At 28.7% G+C, this 19,142-nt stretch overlaps 1 protein-coding gene across 12 annotated transcripts in view; it reads right to left on the reverse strand.

The window, feature by feature from the left end:
* The window catches only part of LOC135143758 (transcription factor hamlet-like), a 321,297-nt gene that overhangs the window by 69,752 nt on the left and 232,403 nt on the right, over positions 1–19,142 (reverse strand). The window contains exon 1 of one of the 12 annotated variants that reach the window (XM_064075697.1): positions 7,128–7,158. The exons of 10 other annotated variants lie outside the window; for them this stretch is intronic. In XM_064075697.1, the coding sequence (XP_063931767.1) occupies positions 7,128–7,151 (24 nt within the window). In that variant the 5' untranslated portion in view covers positions 7,152–7,158. Of the gene's footprint in view, positions 1–6,596; positions 6,694–7,127; positions 7,159–19,142 lie in introns of those variants that run through there. One more of the 12 variants, XM_064075695.1, reaches the window with a different exon arrangement.

Here is a 19,142-nt window from a genome sequence, read left to right on the forward strand (position 1 = left end):
AATTTTCCCATTTATCAATTAATGGATTTTAAAACTTGTTTATTTATTCGATTTTTCTATATTTAGATTTTGAATTTTTCGATTTTGTAATTTTTGAATTTGTCAGTATTTAATTTTTCAATAAATTTTGTATCTTTCAGTGTTACCTACAGTTTTCCAACTTTGACTATTCTAGAAATGTTCGATTTTACAATTTTTGAGTTTTCCAGTTTTTTGGATTCGATTCATTTTTTTTTTTTTCAATTTTTCGATTCATTATTTTTTTTGATTTTTAAGTTTCTCGATTTTTAGTATTTCAATGTTTCAATTGTTCGTTTCTTCAGTTCCTCGTTTGGCAATTTTTCGATTTGCAATTTTTCAGTTTTCAATTTTTTCGATTTTTCAATTTTTCCATTTTTCAATTAAAACTTGTCATTTATCGATTTTTCTATTTCTCGCTCTTTAATTTTTGAGACTCAATAGGTATTTAATTTTTCAATTTTCATATCTTTTAGTGTTACAATTTTTCGACTTTACAATTTTGACTATTCTACAATTTTTCGATTTTACAATTTTTGAGTTTTCCGGGTTTTCGATTCGATTCAATTTTTATTCTTCCCATTTGTTCGCTTCATTAACTTTTTTCGATTTCTAAGTTTCTCGATTTTTAGTTTTTCAGTGTTTCAATTTATCGTTTCTTCAGTTTTTGGATTTTTTAATTTTTTGTTTTTTCAATTTTAGAGTTTTCAGTTTTTCGATTTTTCACTTTTTCGTCTCTTCAGCTTTCCAATTTTACAATTTTTCCACTTTTCAATTAAAATTTGTTCGTATATTGGATTTTTCAATTTTGAAATTTTGGATTTTTGATTTTTGAATTTGTCAACACGTATTTAATTTTTCAATTTTTGTATTTTTCAGTGCTACAGTTTTTCGACATTACAGTTTTGACTATTCTACAATTTTTTGATTTTACATTTTTGAGTTTTCCAGGTTTTCGATTCGATTCATCTTTTCTTCTTTCCAATTTTTCGATTCATTAATTTTTTTCGAATTTTAGTTTTTCAGTTTTTCATTTTTTCTATTTGCAATTTTTTGGTTTTTCAACTTCTAGATTTTTAATTTTTTCTCCTCTTCAACTTTACAATTTTACAGTTTTTCCATTTTTCAATTAACGGATTTTAAAACCTGTTTATTTGTTCGATTTTTCTAGATCTAGATTTTGAATTTTTCGATTTTGTAATTTTTGAATTTGTCAATATTTAATTTTAAAATAATTTTTGCATCCTTCAGTGTTACAGTTTTTCAAGTTTACAATTTTGACTATTTTATAAATTTTCGATTTTACAATTTTTGAGTTTTCCAGTTTTTGGGATTCGATTCATTTTTTTCATTTTTTCAATTTTTCGATTCATTTTTTTTTATTTTCAAGTTTCTGGATTTTTAGTATTTCAATGTTTGAATTGTTCGTTTCTTAAGTTCCTCGTTTGGCAATTTTTCGATTTGCAATTTTTCAGTTTTCAATTTTTTCGATTTTTCAATTTTTCCATTTTTCAATTAAAACTTGTCATTTATCGATTTTTCTATTTCTCGATTTTTAATTTTTGAGACTCAATAGGTATTTAATTTTTCAATTTTTGTATCATTCAGTATTACACTTTTTCGAGCTTACAATTTTGACTATTCTACAATTTTTCGATTTTACAATTTTCGAGTATTCGATTCAATTCATTTTTTTATTCTTTCCATTTGTTCGCTTCATTAACTTTTTTCGATTTTAAAGTCTCCCGTTTTTTATTTTTTGTGTTTCAATTTGTCATTTCTTCAGATTTTCGATTTGCAATTTTTCGGTTTTTATTCAACTTTTCGATTTCTTAATTTTTCACTGTTTCAACTTTTCACTTTTTCGCCTCTTCAGCTTTACCATTTTACAATTTTTCCACTTTTCAATTAAAATTTGTTCGTTTATTGGACTTTTCAGTTTTGAAATTTTGGATTTTTGATTTTTGAATTTGTCAACACATATTTAATTTTTCAATTTTTGTATCTTTCAGTGCTACAGTTTTTCGACATTACAGTTTTAACTATTCTATAATTTTTTGATTTTACATTTTTGAGTTTTCCAGGTTTTCGATTCGATTCATCTTTTCTTCTTTCCGATTTTTCGATTCATTAATTTTTTCGATTTTTAGTTTTTCAGTCTTTCATTTTTTCGATTTGCAATTTTTGGTTCTTCAACTTCTAGATTTTTCATTTTTTCTCCTCTTCAACTTTACAATTTTACAGTTTTTCCATTTTTCAATTAACGGATTTTAAAACCTGTTTATTTGTTCGATTTTTCTAGATTTAGATTTTGAATTTTTCGATTTTGTAATTTTTGAATTTGCAATATTTAATTTTAAAATAATTTTTGTATCTTTCAGTGTTACAGTTTTTCAAGTTTACAATTTTGATTATTTTATAAATTTTCGATTTTACAATTTTTGAGTTTTCCAGTTTTTGGGATTCGATTCATTTTTTTCATTTTTTCAATTTTTCGATTCATTCTGGATTTTTAGTATTCCAATGTTTCAATTGTTCGTTTCTTCAGTTCCTCGTTTGGAAATTTTTTGATTTGCAGTTTTTTAGTTTTCAATTTTTTCGATTTTTCAATTTTTCCATTTTTTAATTAAAACTTGTCCATTTATCGATTTTTCTATTTCTCGCTCTTTAATTTTTGAGACTCAATAGGTATTTAATTTTTCAATTTTCATATCTTTTAGTGTTACAATTTTTCGACTTTACAATTTTGACTATTCTACAATTTTTCGATTTTACAATTTTTGAGTTTTCCGGGTTTTCGATTCGATTCAATTTTTATTCTTCCCATTTGTTCGCTTCATTAACTTTTTTCGATTTCTAAGTTTCTCGATTTTTAGTTTTTCAGTGTTTCAATTTATCGTTTCTTCAGTTTTTGGATTTTTTAATTTTTTGTTTTTTCAATTTTAGAGTTTTCAGTTTTTCGATTTTTCACTTTTTCGTCTCTTCAGCTTTCCAATTTTACAATTTTTCCACTTTTCAATTAAAATTTGTTCGTATATTGGATTTTTCAATTTTGAAATTTTGGATTTTTGATTTTTGAATTTGTCAACACGTATTTAATTTTTCAATTTTTGTATTTTTCAGTGCTACAGTTTTTCGACATTACAGTTTTGACTATTCTACAATTTTTTGATTTTACATTTTTGAGTTTTCCAGGTTTTCGATTCGATTCATCTTTTCTTCTTTCCAATTTTTCGATTCATTAATTTTTTTCGAATTTTAGTTTTTCAGTTTTTCATTTTTTCTATTTGCAATTTTTTGGTTTTTCAACTTCTAGATTTTTCATTTTTTCTCCTCTTCAACTTTACAATTTTACAGTTTTTCCATTTTTCAATTAACGGATTTTAAAACCTGTTTATTTGTACGATTTTTCTAGATCTAGATTTTGAATTTTTCGATTTTGTAATTTTTGAATTTGTCAATATTTAATTTTAAAATAATTTTTGTATCTTTCAGTGTTACAGTTTTTCAAGTTTACAATTTTGACTATTTTATAAATTTTCGATTTTACAATTTTTGAGTTTTCAGTTTTTTGGATTCGATTCATTTTTTTAATTTTTTCAATTTTTCGATTCATTTTTTTTTATTTTTAAGTTTCTGGATTTTTAGTATTTCAATGTTTCAATTGTTCGTTTCTCCAGTTCCTCGTTTGGCAATTTTTCGATTTGCAATTTTTCAGTTTTCAATTTTTTCGATTTTTCAATTTTTCGTCTCTTCAACTTTACGATTTTGGAGTTTTTCCACTTTTCTATTAAAACTTGTTCATTTACTGGATTTTTCGATTTTTAATTATCTTCTAGTATTAGTTTTTTGACTTTAGAGTTTTGACCATTCTACAATTTTTCAATTTTGAAGTTTCTCGATTTTTAGTTTTTCAGTGTTTCAGTTATTCGATTTGCAATTTTTCGGTTTTTCAACTTCTAGATTTTTTAATTTCTCGTTTTTTCAATTTTTCAATTTTAGAGTTTCCAGTTTCTCAATTTTTCTTCTCTTCAACTTTACGATTTTACAATTTTTCCGCTTTTTAATTTTTGAATTTGTCAATACGTATTTAAATTTTCAATTTTTGTATCTTTCAGTGTTACAGTTTCTCGACATTACAATTTTGACTATTCTACAATTTTTTGATTTTACAATTTTTGAGTTTTCCCGGTTTTCGATTCGATTCGTTTATCTTTTTTCCAATTTTTCGATTCATTAATTTTTTACGATTTTGAGGTTTCTCGATTTTTAGTTTTTCAGTGTTTCAGTTTTTCGATTTGCAATTTTTCGTTTTTTCAACTTTTCAGTTTTAGAGTTTCCAGTTTCTCGATTTTTCAATTTTTCTTTTCTTGAACTTTACGATTTTAGAATTTTTCCACTTTTCATTAAAATTTGTTCATTTCTGCTATTTTTCGATTTTGAATTTTTTTATTTTTAATTTGTGAATTTGTCAACAGGTATTTAATTTTTCAATTTGTGTATCTTTCAGTGTTACACTTTTTCGACTTTGCAATTTTGACTATTCTGCAATTTTGCGATTTTACAATTTTTGAGTTTTCCGGGTTTTCGATTCGATTCGTTTTTTCATCTTTCCAATTTTTCCATTGATTAATTTTTTTCGATTTTGAAGTTTCTCGATTCTTAGTTTTTCAGTGTTTCAGTTTTTGATTTGTAATTTTTCGGTTTTTCAACTTTCAGATTTTTTAATTTTTCGTTTTTTCAATTGTTCAATTTTAGGGTTTCCAGTTTCTCTATTTTTCAATTGTTCTTAGGATTAGGATTTTACAATTTTTCCATTTTTCAATTAGTGGATTTCAAAACTTTCAGTTTTTCGACTTTTCGACTTTCGTTTCAAAAAAATTAAGAAAACATCGAAAATGGAAAAACGAAAACTTTAAAAAATCTACAAATTCAAATACCAAGAATTTGAAAAAATCACATTATAAAGTTGTTCTAAAAGGTTTTAAAATTGTATCGATTTCATAATAGAATTAATTAGTTTGAAACTTTGCTAACAGTGTTACAAAGTACCTGTTAGAATTAATATACAGGGTGAGTTATTGAGAGCACGCGGTTCTTAATATATCATTAATTTTGGAGATAGAAAAAAATTAAAAACAATGCAAACTGTACAAAGTGTTGTTTTCGAACCATAACACACAATTTATACAACACCCTATATATTTTAACCCATTATTTTTTTACTTGGCCGTTTTTAGAAGTGATGACATGAACACGTTACTTTTTTGTCGACATGTATTTCCCAGAATATTTTGAAAATTTTTAGACAACTTTTCAAAAATCTCAAATTTTCAGGTTGTGCTTATATTTTCGGCTTAATTTCTTAAAAAACTGAAAAATTTTGTTGAAATAGATAAAACGATAAAATGACAGGTTTTGACAAATTTAAAATATTTCATTATCAAACAGAACTTTTCGAAGAACTTGGTCAAATCGTCACATTTTTGAAAATTTGTCTTTGATGGAATTCTCGTCTTGTCAAGATTATTGTCCGTTTAAATTGAAAATGCAAGAACCAAAGACAGACTTTCAAAAATTCTTTGATGGTATTTTTATTGCTCTCTGGGTTTCATCAGAATCCGTCGAAAATTTCTAAAACTTTTCTAAAATCTCAGTAATTAATTTAATTTCTTCAAAAATCCAAACAATTTTTTTTAACATATAACTCCAAAAAGGCCAATTCTTTGTATATTTACAATCTTTGAGAATTTTTCTCGTGTCAGATTACTGTCAATTTTTTCCAGAATCCTTTGAAAATTTTAGATAACTTTTCAAAAATCTCAATGAATTTTTGGAGCATTTCTTCAGGACCCTTATAAAATTATGCAAAGACATTTTTTTTTCGTAGATTTAGAGTTGCAGAAGTTATTTTCGACTTCATTTCTTCGAAAATTGAAACAATTTTTCAATCATTTTCAACCCGATTTTTCGAAAATCTTGGTCCGGCAATCAATCAACACTTGTTTGTATTTCTGGAATCAGCTCATCGAAGTATTGTCTATAATTTTTTGAAGATTTTTAGGCAACTTTTCGAAACACTAAATTTTTGATATTAATTTTTTAACCGTTTTTAGATCTTCTTCCAAAATTACCTGAAGACATTCTCGTATTTTTGCAAATTTTAGAAATATTTAAAAAATCTCATTTTCAAAGCAGTTTTCTTTGTACTAACAAAAACAAGATAAATTAACAAAATATTAAAAAACTGCAATAAGACGAAAAATTGTAAATTGTCAAATCAAAAAACGTTGATTTTCGAAAAATTAAAAATTCTAAAATAATAATAATTTCATAGTAAATAATTAAATATTGTTTACAGAAAATTAAAGCCCCCTTTATATTGTAAAATTAAGCGACCGGTTTCGTCCTCCCAGATCCATTCTCACGTGTATCAAACTAATACCATCATCGACTGTCGCCCAAATTCAAGCAATTTAGATTCGCACTCGCCCCAATTTAAAATTCAAATCCGACCCGAAACCACCAATTCAACGCCGCCGACCACACCCATCACCTTCCCCATCTCGATTTCTTACCCAAATCTGCACTTTTCCCACAGCCTGTCCATCACGCATCGATCTCCCAACAATCGGAAGTCCAGCTTCCCTCCCATCCTGCAAGAATAACACGTTTGTCCACGTATCGCGTTCTCAAGCCGCTATGACACATTTCTGACATGTTTTGTACTTCCAATTATGCAACAAAGGAAAAATTGAGTCTCCCTTGGCCATCTTGACCTCGCCGGAGGGGAGCCAGCGCGTGCAAACCGGCGACAACCGACGAATAAATTAGGACCAACGGAACCGTCGCTGGTTTACCCATTTGCGCGCTTTTCGGGAGCCGACGGCGGGCGAACGCGACAGCGCACCTCAGGAGCCAAATGTCGACCCCATTCTCTTCACAATTGCGAAAATCGAACGAAAATTGCGTAGTCCGACTTGTTTAATTTAATTAGTAACGTCAGAGTCTGACCACGAAGGGGCAAAATTTTTGACAACCTATACACCATAGCGCAACATTCGACTAGGGATTGGTCAAAATTTGTTTACGAAAGTGGAAAGCCCTACCTGGTCTGCTGCTAGGACCACCATTGCGACCACTCACTGACTAAGAAGCGATCCTCCTAATTGCCGCTTATTTATAATTCGAAGATTAGGCGATATGAATTATCTAAACTAAATAACTTCGGATCGATAGTGTAAGATTCGCGATTTTGGCGATGTTGTGTTTACTCCAGGTGGTCCAGCCCGATAAGGAGCGTCGTTTGGGGTTGGAGGGGTGGCACAGGTGGGGCGATTTCGCGGACACCGCGTCATCAAAAGTTACTTAAGTGTGATGGATTGCGCGATTATGCAAAGCGGGTTTGTAAGGGGTTTTGTTTGCGGATTTTTGCACGAGGGGGACGGGTGAGGTATTTGTGTGTTTTGGAGTGGCTACGAGAACACCCTGTATTTTTTGCGTAGTACGTACGATTAAGCTGATAAAGTAATTTTCGTACAAATATCGTAATCGCGTTTTTAAGAGAATGCAGATCGAAGTGACAGTAGATATTTATTACTTTTATCAGTGTGTTGTTGCGTTGTTTTATTATCGTCTCGGCAGGTGGTCGTCGTGTTTATTTTTAATTCTTTAGGTATGAGGAGGAAGTATAATTCGCGAAGTTGGATTAAAACGTTTGTGATGATTGATGGCGGCTGGAAATTTATTTTTAAGATACAAAGTTGCGAATTTCAGCACTGACTAACCACACGTGATAACATTGATAAATAAATTATGTAAACTCTCGAAAAATATATGCCTATGTATAAAATACACAATAAATAATAAACAATAACTTGAGTGAAACTTGACACGTTTTTGAAGTGACGTAATCAAAATTTTGGTAAGGATGGACGGACAAATTTTGGTTAGTGATCCATCATACTGTTGATAACCCCAAAACACGTGCTAGATTTAAAAAATCTGATCATGATTTTAACTTTCACAACAAAGTATGAGTGATCCAAAAGTTCTTTAAAACTTTTAGAAAAGAAAACACTATGGACTCTATTTTTTTTTTTTCAAAAATGGAACACCAAAGACCCCTAACGTTGCACGAAAATAAAATTCAGGAACACAAAAAAATATGAAACACTACGGACTTTCAAATTCTTTCGATAATAAAACACCATATTCTATTAAAATGTCAAAAAAGGCACTCGGAACCCAGGTTTTCAAAAGATTTCTTCATTTTTTTCAAAATGGAACCAGGGATCTCTTTTAAAAATAACAAAAATCACTTAGATCCCAAGATTTTTTCAAATTCTTCAAAACACTAAAATATTTGGTGTATCCAAGATTCTTGTATATTTTTTCAAAAAAACGATCATTAGGGTTTCCACAAATCTTTCAAAAATAAAAGATCAGGGATCCCAAGTTTCCTTTTAGTCTCCTTCAAAAATAAAACTCACGGACCCCCAAACTTCTATTAAGTTTTTAAAAAAAGTTATTGGGGACTTCAAGACTTTTTCAAATTTCTTTTAATTAAAAACACCAGAGACTCCCCAAAGATTTCTTAGATTTTTTTTCCAACATAAAAACATGGTACATGAGTTTTAAATTGAAAAAAAACATAGTCCTACACATGTAATTTATGAGTCCGTGTTGAGTTTTTCTACCCGAAACACCCAGATTTTTGGAAAAAAATTCAAAATTATTTTGTAATTTAATTTTAAATCTGCCAAACTGAAATGCTTTGAAATTTTGCAGATGTTTTAAATTTATGGCAAGAAAATAATTTTTTAATCAAAATATATTCGCTTATTCCCTCCAAAAAACTGATGACGTCATCTCAAAATTTTGCCGGATAAATCTAAAATATGCAAAATATGATCAGTCTATACTTGTGATTTATTACTGCATTCACATTTTTTATATTTGCTTAAACAGGGTGACTAAAAAAAATTAATGCCCTAGGCCCGCCCACCCGCCCCTTATTTTGTCAGAGGTTATATCATTTGGCAAAATCAGTCCTATCTTACAAAGTACTAGCCCCGCCCACCCGCCCCTTATTTTGTCAGAGCTTATATCATTTGCCAAAATAAGACTTATCATAGCAAGTACTACCAAGTACTACAGTCTGACAAAATAAAGGGAGGGTGTGCGGGGCTAGTACTTACTGACATGTCTTATTTTGGCAAATGACATATCCTCTGAGAAAACAGGGGCGGGTGGGCGGTTCTAGTTCTTGGTAAGATAAGACTGATTTTAGCAAATCACATACCTTCTAAGAAAGTAAAGGGTGGGTGGGCGGGGCTAGTACTTGTTAAGATAAGACTTATTTCGGCAAATGACATATCCTCTGAGAAAATAGGGGGGGGGGTGGGTGGGCGGGGTTAGTACTTGGTAAGATGAGACTGATTTTGGCAAATGATATAGCCTCTGACAAAATAGGGGGCGGGTGGGCGGGGCTAGTACTTTGTAAGATAGGACTGATTTTGGCAAATGACATTTCTTTTGGACAAATAGCGGCCGGGTGGGCGGGCCTAGTACTTGTTAATTTGTTTATTTATTCGATTTTTCTGGATTTAGATTTTGAATTTTTCGATTTTGTAATTTTTGAATTTGTCAATATTCAATTTTTCAACAATTTTTGTATCTTTCAGTGTTACAGTTTTTTTACAATTTAGACTATTCTACAAATTTTCAATTTTCCTATGAGTTTTCCGGTTTTTTGGATTCGATAATTTTTTCTTTTTTTCAATTTATCGATTCATTTTTTTTTTATTTTAAGTTTCTCGATTTCTTAGTATTTCAATGCTTCAATTGTTCGTTTCTTCGATCCCTCGTTTGGCAATTTTTCGATTTGCAATCTTTCGGTTTTTCAATTTTTCCATTTTTCAAATAAAACTTGTCTATTAATCGATTTTTCTATTTCTCGATCTTCACTTTTTGAGACTCAATCGGTATTTAATTTTTCAATTTTTGTATCTTTCGGTGTTACACTTTTTCGACTTTACATTTTGACTATTCTACAACTTTTCGATTTTACAATTTTTTAGTTTTTCGGGTTTTCGATTCGATTCGTTTTTTTCTTCTTTCAATTTGTTCGCTTCATTAACTTTTTTGGATTTTTAAGTTTTCCGATTTTTAGTTTTTCGGTTTTCAATTTCTCGGTTTTTCAACTTTTCAATTTCTTAATTTTTTACTTTTTCAATTTTAGAGTTTTCAGTTTTTCGATTTTTCACTTTTTCGTCTCTGCAGCTTTACGGTATTACAATTTTTCCACTTTTCAATTAAAATTTGTTCATTTATTCGATTTTTCGATTTTTAATTTTTGCATTTATCAATAGATATTTAATTTTTCAATTTTTGTATATACAGTTTTGTGGTACAATTCTTCGACTTTATAATTTTGACTATTCTACAATTTTTTGATTTTACAATTTTTGAGTTTTTCCAGGTTTTCGATTCGTTTCGTTTTTTCTTCTTTCCGATTTTTCGATTGATTATTTTTTTTCGATTTTAAGTTTCTCGATTATAAGTTTTTCAGTGTTTCAGTTTTTCGATTTGCAATTTTTCGGTTTTTTAATTTTCCCATTTTTCAATTATCTATTTATCGATTTTTCTATTTCTCGATCTTTAATTTTTGAGACTCAATAGGTATTTGATTTTTCAATTTTTGTATCGTTTAGTGTTACACTTTTTCGACTTTACAATTTTTGACTATTCTACAATTTTTCGATTCCACAATTTTTGAGTTTTCCAGATTTTCGACCTGATTCGTTCCTTATTCTTTCCATTTATTCGATTCATTAATTTTTTTCGATTTTTAAGTTTCTCAATTTTTAGTTTTTCAGTGTTTCAATTTGTCGTTTCTTCAGTTTTTTGATTTGTAATTTTTCGGTTTTTCAATTTTTCGATTTTTTAATTTTTCGTTTTTTCAATTTTTCATCTCTTCAACTTTACAATTTTACAATTTTTCCATTTTTTAATTAAAACTTGTTCATTCATTCGATTTTTTTTTTGAATTTTTAATTTTTTAATTTGTCAATAAGTATTTCATTTTTAATTTTTTTTATGTTTCTGTGCTACGATTTTTCGACTTTACAATTTTGACTATTCTACAAATTTTCGATTTTACAGTATGAGTTTTCCCAGTTCTTCCATTCGATTAATTTTTTCTTCTTTTCAATTTTTCAGTTCATTAATTGTTTTGATTTTTAAGTTTCTCGATTTTTAGTTTTTCATTGTTGCAATTTTTCGATTTTGTTATTTCTCGTTTCTCCAGTTTTTCGATTTTTCGACTTTGGTTTCAAAAAAATAAAAAAAAATCGAAAATGGAAAAACGAAAAAATATGAAACGAACACATTAAAAAATCTAAAAATTCAAAAACCAAGAATTTGAAAAAATCACATTATAAGTTGTCTTAAAACGTTTCCAAATTTTATCGATTTCAGAATAGAATTAATTCGTGTGAAATTTTGAATTTTTTTCACTTGGTTATTTCAGAGTCATAAATTAATAAAAAGCTTGAAGAGTCTAATTTTTTGCCATTTTAGAAATATTTACAACATTCTACAAACGGGTGGGCGGGGCTAGTTCTTGGTAAGATAAGACTGATTTTAGCAAATCACATACCCTCTAAAAAAGTAAAGGGTGGGTGGGCGGGGCTAGTACTTACCAAGATAAGACTTATTTCGGCAAATGACACATCCTCTGAGAAAATAGGGGGTGGGTGGGCGGGGTTAGTACTTGGTAAGATGAAACTGATTTTGGCAAATGATATAGCCTCTGACAAAATAGGGGGCGGGTGGGCGGGGCTAGTACTTTGTAAGATAGGACTGATTTTGGCAAATGACATTTCTTTTGGATAAATAGCGGCCGGGTGGGCGGGCCTAGTACTTGTTAATTTGTTTATTTATTCGATTTTTCTGGATTTAGATTTTGAATTTTTCGATTTTGTAATTTTTGAATTTGTCAATATTTAATTTTTCAACAATTATTGTATCTTTCAGTGTTGCAGTTTTTCAACTTTACAATTTAGACTATTCTACAAATTTTCAATTTTCCTATGAGTTTTCCGGTTTCTTGGATTCGATAATTTTTTCTTTTTTTCAATTTATCGATTCATTTTTTTTTTAATTTTAAGTTTCTCGATTTCTTAGTATTACAATGTTTCAATTGTTCGTTTCTTCGGTCCCTCGTTTGGCAATTTTTCGATTTGCAATCTTTCGGTTTTTCAATTTTTCCATTTGTCAAATAAAACTTGTCTATTAATCGATTTTTCTATTTCTCGATCTTTACTTTTTGAGACTCAATCGGTATTTAATTTTTCAATTTTTGTGTCTTTCGGTGTTACACTTTTTCGACTTTACATTTTGACTATTCTACAACTTTTCGATTTTACAATTTTTTAGTTTTTCGGGTTTTCGATTCGATTCGTTTTTTTCTTCTTTCAATTTGTTCGCTTCATTAACTTTTTTGGATTTTTAAGTTTTCCGATTTTTAGTTTTTCGGTTTTCAATTTCTCGGTTTTTCAACTTTTCAGTTTCTTAATTTTTGACTTTTTCAATTTTAGAGTTTTCAGTTTTTCGATTTTTCACTTTTTCGTCTCTTCAGCTTTACGGTATTACAATTTTTCCATTTTTCAATTAAAATTTGTTCATTTATTCGATTTTTCGATTTTTAATTTTTGCATTTATCAATAGATATTTAATTTTTCAATTTTTGAATATACAGTTTTGTGGTACGACTTTATAATTTTGACTATTCTACAATTTTTGAGTTTTTCCAGGTTTTCGATTCGTTTCGTTTTTTCTTCTTTCCGATTTTTCGATTGATTATTTTTTTTCGATTTTAAGTTTCTCAATTTTTAGTTTTTCAGTGTTTCAATTTGTCGTTTCTTCAGTTTTTTGATTTGTAATTTTTCGGTTTTTCAATTTTTCGATTTTTTAATTTTTCGTTTTTTAATTAAAACTTGTTCATTCATTCGATTTTTTTTTTAATTTTTAATTTTTTAATTTGTCAATAGGTATTTCATTTTTAATTTTTTTTTATGTTTCTGTGCTACGATTTTTCGACTTTACAATTTTGACTATTCTACAAATTTTCGATTTTACAGTTTGAGTTTTCCCAGTTTTTCCATTCGATTAATTTTTTCTTCTTTTCAATTTTTCAGTTCATTAATTGTTTTGATTTTTAAGTTTCTCGATTTTTAGTTTTTCATTGTTGCAATTTTTCGATTTTGTTATTTCTCGTTTTTCCAGTCTTTCGATTTTTCGACTTTGGTTTCAAAAAAATAAAAAAAAAATCGAAAATGGAAAAACGAAAAAATATGAAACGAAAACATTAAAAAATCTAAAAATTCAAAAACCAAGAATTTGAAAAAATCACATTATAAGTTGTCTTAAAACGTTTCCAAATTTTATCGATTTCAGAATAGAATTAATTCGTGTGAAATTTTGAATTTTTTTCACTTGGTTATTTCAGAGTCATAAATTAATAAAAAGCTTGAAGAGTCTAATTTTTTGCCATTTTAGAAATATTTACAACATTCTACAAACGGGTGGGCGGGGCTAATTCTTGGTAAGATAAGACTGATTTTAGCAAATCACATACCCTCTAAAAAAGTAAAGGGTGGGTGGGCGGGGCTAGTACTTACCAAGATAAGACTTATTTCGGCAAATGACACATCCTCTGAGAAAATAGGGGTGGGTGGGCGGGGTTAGTACTTGGTAAGATGAAACTGATTTTGGCAAATGATATAGCCTCTGACAAAATAGGGGGCGGGTGGGCGGGGCTAGTACTTTGTAAGATAGGACTGATTTTGGCAAATGACATTTCTTTTGGATAAATAGCGGCCGGGTGGGCGGGCCTAGTACTTGTTAATTTGTTTATTTATTCGATTTTTCTGGATTTAGATTTTGAATTTTTCGATTTTGTAATTTTTGAATTTGTCAATATTTAATTTTTCAACAATTATTGTATCTTTCAGTGTTACAGTTTTTCAACTTTACAATTTAGACAAATTTTCAATTTTCCTATGAGTTTTCCGGTTTTTTGGATTCGATAATTTTTTCTTTTTTTCAATTTATCGATTCATTTTTTTTTATTTTAAGTTTCTCGATTTCTTAGTATTTCAATGTTTCAATTGTTCGTTTCTTCGGTCCCTCGTTTGGCAATTTTTCGATTTGCAATCTTTCGGTTTTTCAATTTTTTCATTTTTCAAATGAAACTTGTCTATTAATCGATTTTTCTATTTCTCGATCTTCACTTTTTGAGACTCAATCGGTATTTAATTTTTCAATTTTTGTATCTTTCGGTGTTACACTTTTTCGACTTTACATTTTGACTATTCTACAACTTTTCGATTTTACAATTTTTTAGTTTTTCGGGTTTTCGATTCGATTCGTTTTTTTCTTCTTTCAATTTGTTCGCTTCATTAACTTTTTTGGATTTTTAAGTTTTCCGATTTTTAGTTTTTCGGTTTTCAATTTCTCGGTTTTTCAACTTTTCAATTTCTTAATTTTTGACTTTTTCAATTTTAGAGTTTTCAGTTTTTCGATTTTTCACTTTTTCGTCTCTTCAGCTTTACGGTATTACAATTTTTCCACTTTTCAATTAAAATTTGTTCATTTATTCGATTTTTCGATTTTTAATTTTTGCATTTATCAATAGATATTTAATTTTTCAATTTTTGTATATACAGTTTTGTGGTACAATTCTTCGACTTTATAATTTTGACTATTCTACAATTTTTTGATTTTACAATTTTTGAGTTTTCCCAGGTTTTCGATTCGTTTCGTTTTTTCTTCTTTCCGATTTTTCGATTGATTATTTTTTTTCGATTTTAAGTTTCTCGATTACAAGTTTTTCAGTGTTTCAGTTTTTCGATTTGCAATTTTTCGGTTTTTTAATTTTCCAATTTTTCAATTATCTATTTATCGATTTTTCTATTTCTCGATCTTTAATTTTTGAGACTCAATAGGTATTTGATTTTTCAATTTTTGTATCTTTTAGTGTTACACTTTTTCGACTTTACAATTTTTGACTATTCTACAATTTTTCGATTCCACAATTTTTGACTTTTCCAGATTTTCGACCTGATTCGTTCCTTTTTCTTTCCATTTATTCGATTCATTAATTTTTTTCGATTTTTAAGTTTCTCAATTTTTAGTTTTTCAGTGTTTCAATTTGTCGTTTCTTCAGTTTTTTGATTTGTAATTTTTCGGTTTTTCAATTTTTCGATTTTTTAATTTTTCGTTTTTTAATTAAAACTTGTTCATTCATTCGATTTTTTTTTTAATTTTAATTTTTTTAATTTGTCAATAGGTATTTCATTTTTAATTTTTTTTATGTTTCTGTGCTACGATTTTTCGACTTTACAATTTTGACTATTCTACAAATTTTCGATTTTACAGTTTGAGTTTTCCCAGTTTTTCCATTCGATTAATTTTTTCTTCTTTTCAATTTTTCAGTTCGTTAATTGTTTTGATTTTTAAGTTTCTCGATTTTTAGTTTTTCATTGTTGCAATTTTTCAATTTTGTTATTTCTCGTTTTTCCAGTTTTTCGATTTTTCGACTTTGGTTTCAAAAAAATAAAAAAAAAATCGAAAATGGAAAAACGAAAAAATATGAAACGAAAACATTAAAAAATCTAAAAATTCAAAAACCAAGAATTTGAAAAAATCACATTATAAGTTGTCTTAAAACGTTTTCAAATTTTATCGATTTCAGAATAGAATTAATTAGTGTAAAATTTTGAATTTTTTTCACTTGGTTATTTCAGAGTCATAAATTAATAAAAAGCTTGAAGAGTCTAATTTTTTGCCATTTTAGAAATATTTACAACATTCTACAAACGGGTGGGCGGGGCTAGTTCTTGGTAAGATAAGACTGATTTTAGCAAATCACATACCCTCTAAGAAAGTAAAGGGTGGGTGGGCGGGGCTAGTACTTGCCAAGATAAGACTTATTTCGGCAAATGACATATCCTCTGAGAAAATAGGGGGTGGGTGGGCGGGGTTAGTACTTGGTAAAATGAAACTGATTTTGGCAAATGATATAGCCTCTGACAAAATAGGGGGCGGGTGGGCGGGGCTAGTACTTTGTAAGATAGGACTGATTTTGGCAGATGACATTTCTTTTGGATAAATAACGGGCGGGTGGGCGGGCCTAGTACTTGCTAAGATAAAACTGATTTTGCCCCTATTATTCTTTCAAAAACTTGTGAAATATTAGTGTTAAATTGTAAATTTCCATACTAACGAGTTAAATTCCTAAATCTACCCGAAACTAGCAAAATATCATGAGTTTTTGCTTGTGAGTTTTATCATTGCATTCATAGTTTTTAGAATTGCTTATACAGGTGACTCAAAAAATTAATGAATGTATCAATTTATTTTATTGATTAAATCAGGAAGTTGATATACGTGTCCTTGCAAAAATGTTGATGACCTCATCGCAAAATTTCGTAAAGTAAAGTCAGTGGAAAGTGTGCGAGGGAAGTTCTGTCGAAACAGCTTTCGACCATTTTTTTTATGAAAACAGTGGAGATTCCCAAAAAAATTCCTTCAATTTTTTTTCAAATGAAACTAGCGGCTTTTTAATTGGAAAAAAATAAGACTTTACTGACCCCAAATTTCTTTGAAATTGTTCAAAAAATAAAACATTAGAAGTCCCCATAATTCTTTTAACTTCTTCAAAAACTAAAACACTAGGAGTCCCCAAGAGTTCTTTAATTTTTTCAAAACCTTAAAACACTACAGCGCCATTCTTTTAAATTTTCAAAAAGAAAAACACTAGAAACTGGATGATTCTTTCAAAATAAAACATTAGGGGGCCCCAAGAATCTGTTAAATTATTAACAAAAAGACACTGGGGACCAGAAGATGTTTTCAATTTTTTTAATGAAACCAGTGGCTGCTTCTAAATTGGAAAAAATGACCCCAAAATTCTTTTGAACTTTTAAAAAAAAAAATACTACGGACCCCAACATTCTTTGTAAAACTAAAACACCAGGAATCTCTAAGATTCTTTTAATTTTTTTCAAAGAAACGCTAGGAACTGAAAAATTTTGACAAAAATATATGGGTTCCCAAGATTCTTTTCACTTGTTCAAAACCTAAAACACTAGGGGTTTCCATGATTCTTTTCAATTTTTTCAAAAGGAAAGAAACGCCAAGGACTCCAAGATTCTTCCAATAATAAAGCATTAGAGGACCTCAAGATGCTTTTAAATTCTTAAAAAAAGGCACTAGATTTTTTTTTCTCTTTTTTAAGGGACCAGTAGAGATTCTCAAACAAATTCTTCATAAATTTCTTAATTTTTTTTTCAAGTGGAACTAACGGATTCCTAAATTGAAAAAATAAGACATTACTGGCCCCAAGTTTCTTTAAAATTTTTTTGAAGTCCCAGATTTCTTCAATTTCTTCAAAATCTCAAAAAAATGGGAGCTCCCATATTCTTTTAAATTTTTCAAAAAAAAAAAGAGACACTAGAAACTGATTCTTTCAAAATAAAGCACCAGGGGGTTCAAGAATCTTTTAAATTATTTAAAAAAAGACACTGGGAACCCGAAAATTTTTTTTCTTTTTTTTTTTTTATAAAAACAACAGACATCTTCAAAAGATCCCTTGTATTTTTTTGTCAAAATGAAACACAAAATTCTTTTGAATTTCTTAAAAAAGACACTACGGACCCCAGGATTTTTTCAGCTTCTAAAACTAAAACAGGAGGACTCCCCAAGATTCCTTAAAATTTTGCAAAAAAAAGAAACGGTTGGGATTGAAAAAATCGAACTTTACGAATTCCCAGGATTCTTTCCAACTCTTCAAAATCTAAAACACTTGGGGTCCCCATGATTCTTTTCATTTTTTCAAGAAAAGAAATATCAAGAACTCCAAGATCCTTCCAATAATAAAGCATCAGAAGATCTCAAGATTCTTTTAAATTCTTAAAAAAAGGCACTAGATTTGTTTTCATTTTTTTTAAGGAACAGCAGAGATCCTCAAAAAATTCTTTCAAAAATTTCTTAATTTTTTTTTTTTCAAGTGAAACTAACGGCTTTTTAAATTGAAAAAATAAGACTGAGCCCAAGATTCTTTTAACGTCTTCAAAAACTAAAACACTAGAAGTCCTCAAGATTTCTTCAATTTCTTCAAAACCTCAAAGAATTAGAAGCTCCCAAATTCTTGTAAATTAAAAAAAAAACACTAAAAATTAATCGATTCTTTCGAAATAAAACACCAGGGGGTCCAAGAATCCTTTAAGTTGTTTAAAAAAAGACAATGGGGACCCGAAGATTGTTTTTCAATTTTTGTTTTTAATAAAAACAGCAGATTTCTCCAAAATATGCCTTGCATTTTTTTCAAAATGAAACCAGCGGCTTCTAAATTGGAAAAAAATACACTGCGGACCACAAAATTCTTTTGAATTTTTTAAAAAAGACACTACGGACCCCAAGATTCTTTCAGGTTCTTTTAGAAGTAAAACATGAGGAATCTCCAAGATTCTTTGAACATTCTTAAAAAAAACACTAGAAGTCCCACGACTCTTTCAAAATGTTCAAAAAAATCAAAGATACGAGTTCCCAAGATTCTTTTCAATTCTTCAAAACCTAAGACACTAGGGTCTACGTGATTCTTTTCAATGTTTTTCAAAGAAAGAAACACTACAGAATTTAAGACTCTTCCAATAATAAAGCATCAGAAGACCTCAAGATTCTTTTAAATTCTTTTAAAAAAAGGCACTGGGAACTCGACGATTTTTTCCATTTTTTAAGGTGCAGCAGAGATCCTTCAACTTTTTCTCCAAATGACACTAGGATTCTCTTGGAAAAAAAAATAAAAAAACATTCGAAACAACAAGATTTTTTCAAATTCTTCAAGAATTAAAACATTTGGGTCCTCCAAGAATCTTTTAAATTTAAAAAAAAAGACACTGCAGACCTGAATATTTTTTCAAAAGACACTATGAGTCCCCAAAAAATTTTCGAAATGAAACTAGCGGTTTCTTCTAAATTGAAAAAAAAGTCACAAAAGTCAAATTCTTCAAAAAATATTCAAAGTGTCCTCAAGGTTTTTTTAGTCAGAATCTTCC

This window comes from Zophobas morio, unplaced genomic scaffold (genome assembly GCF_036711695.1).
Source record: "Zophobas morio isolate AGI-343-1 ecotype UQ-CSIRO unplaced genomic scaffold, CSIRO_AGI_Zmor_V1 ptg000075l, whole genome shotgun sequence".
Classification (NCBI taxonomy): Eukaryota; Metazoa; Arthropoda; class Insecta; order Coleoptera; family Tenebrionidae; genus Zophobas; species Zophobas morio.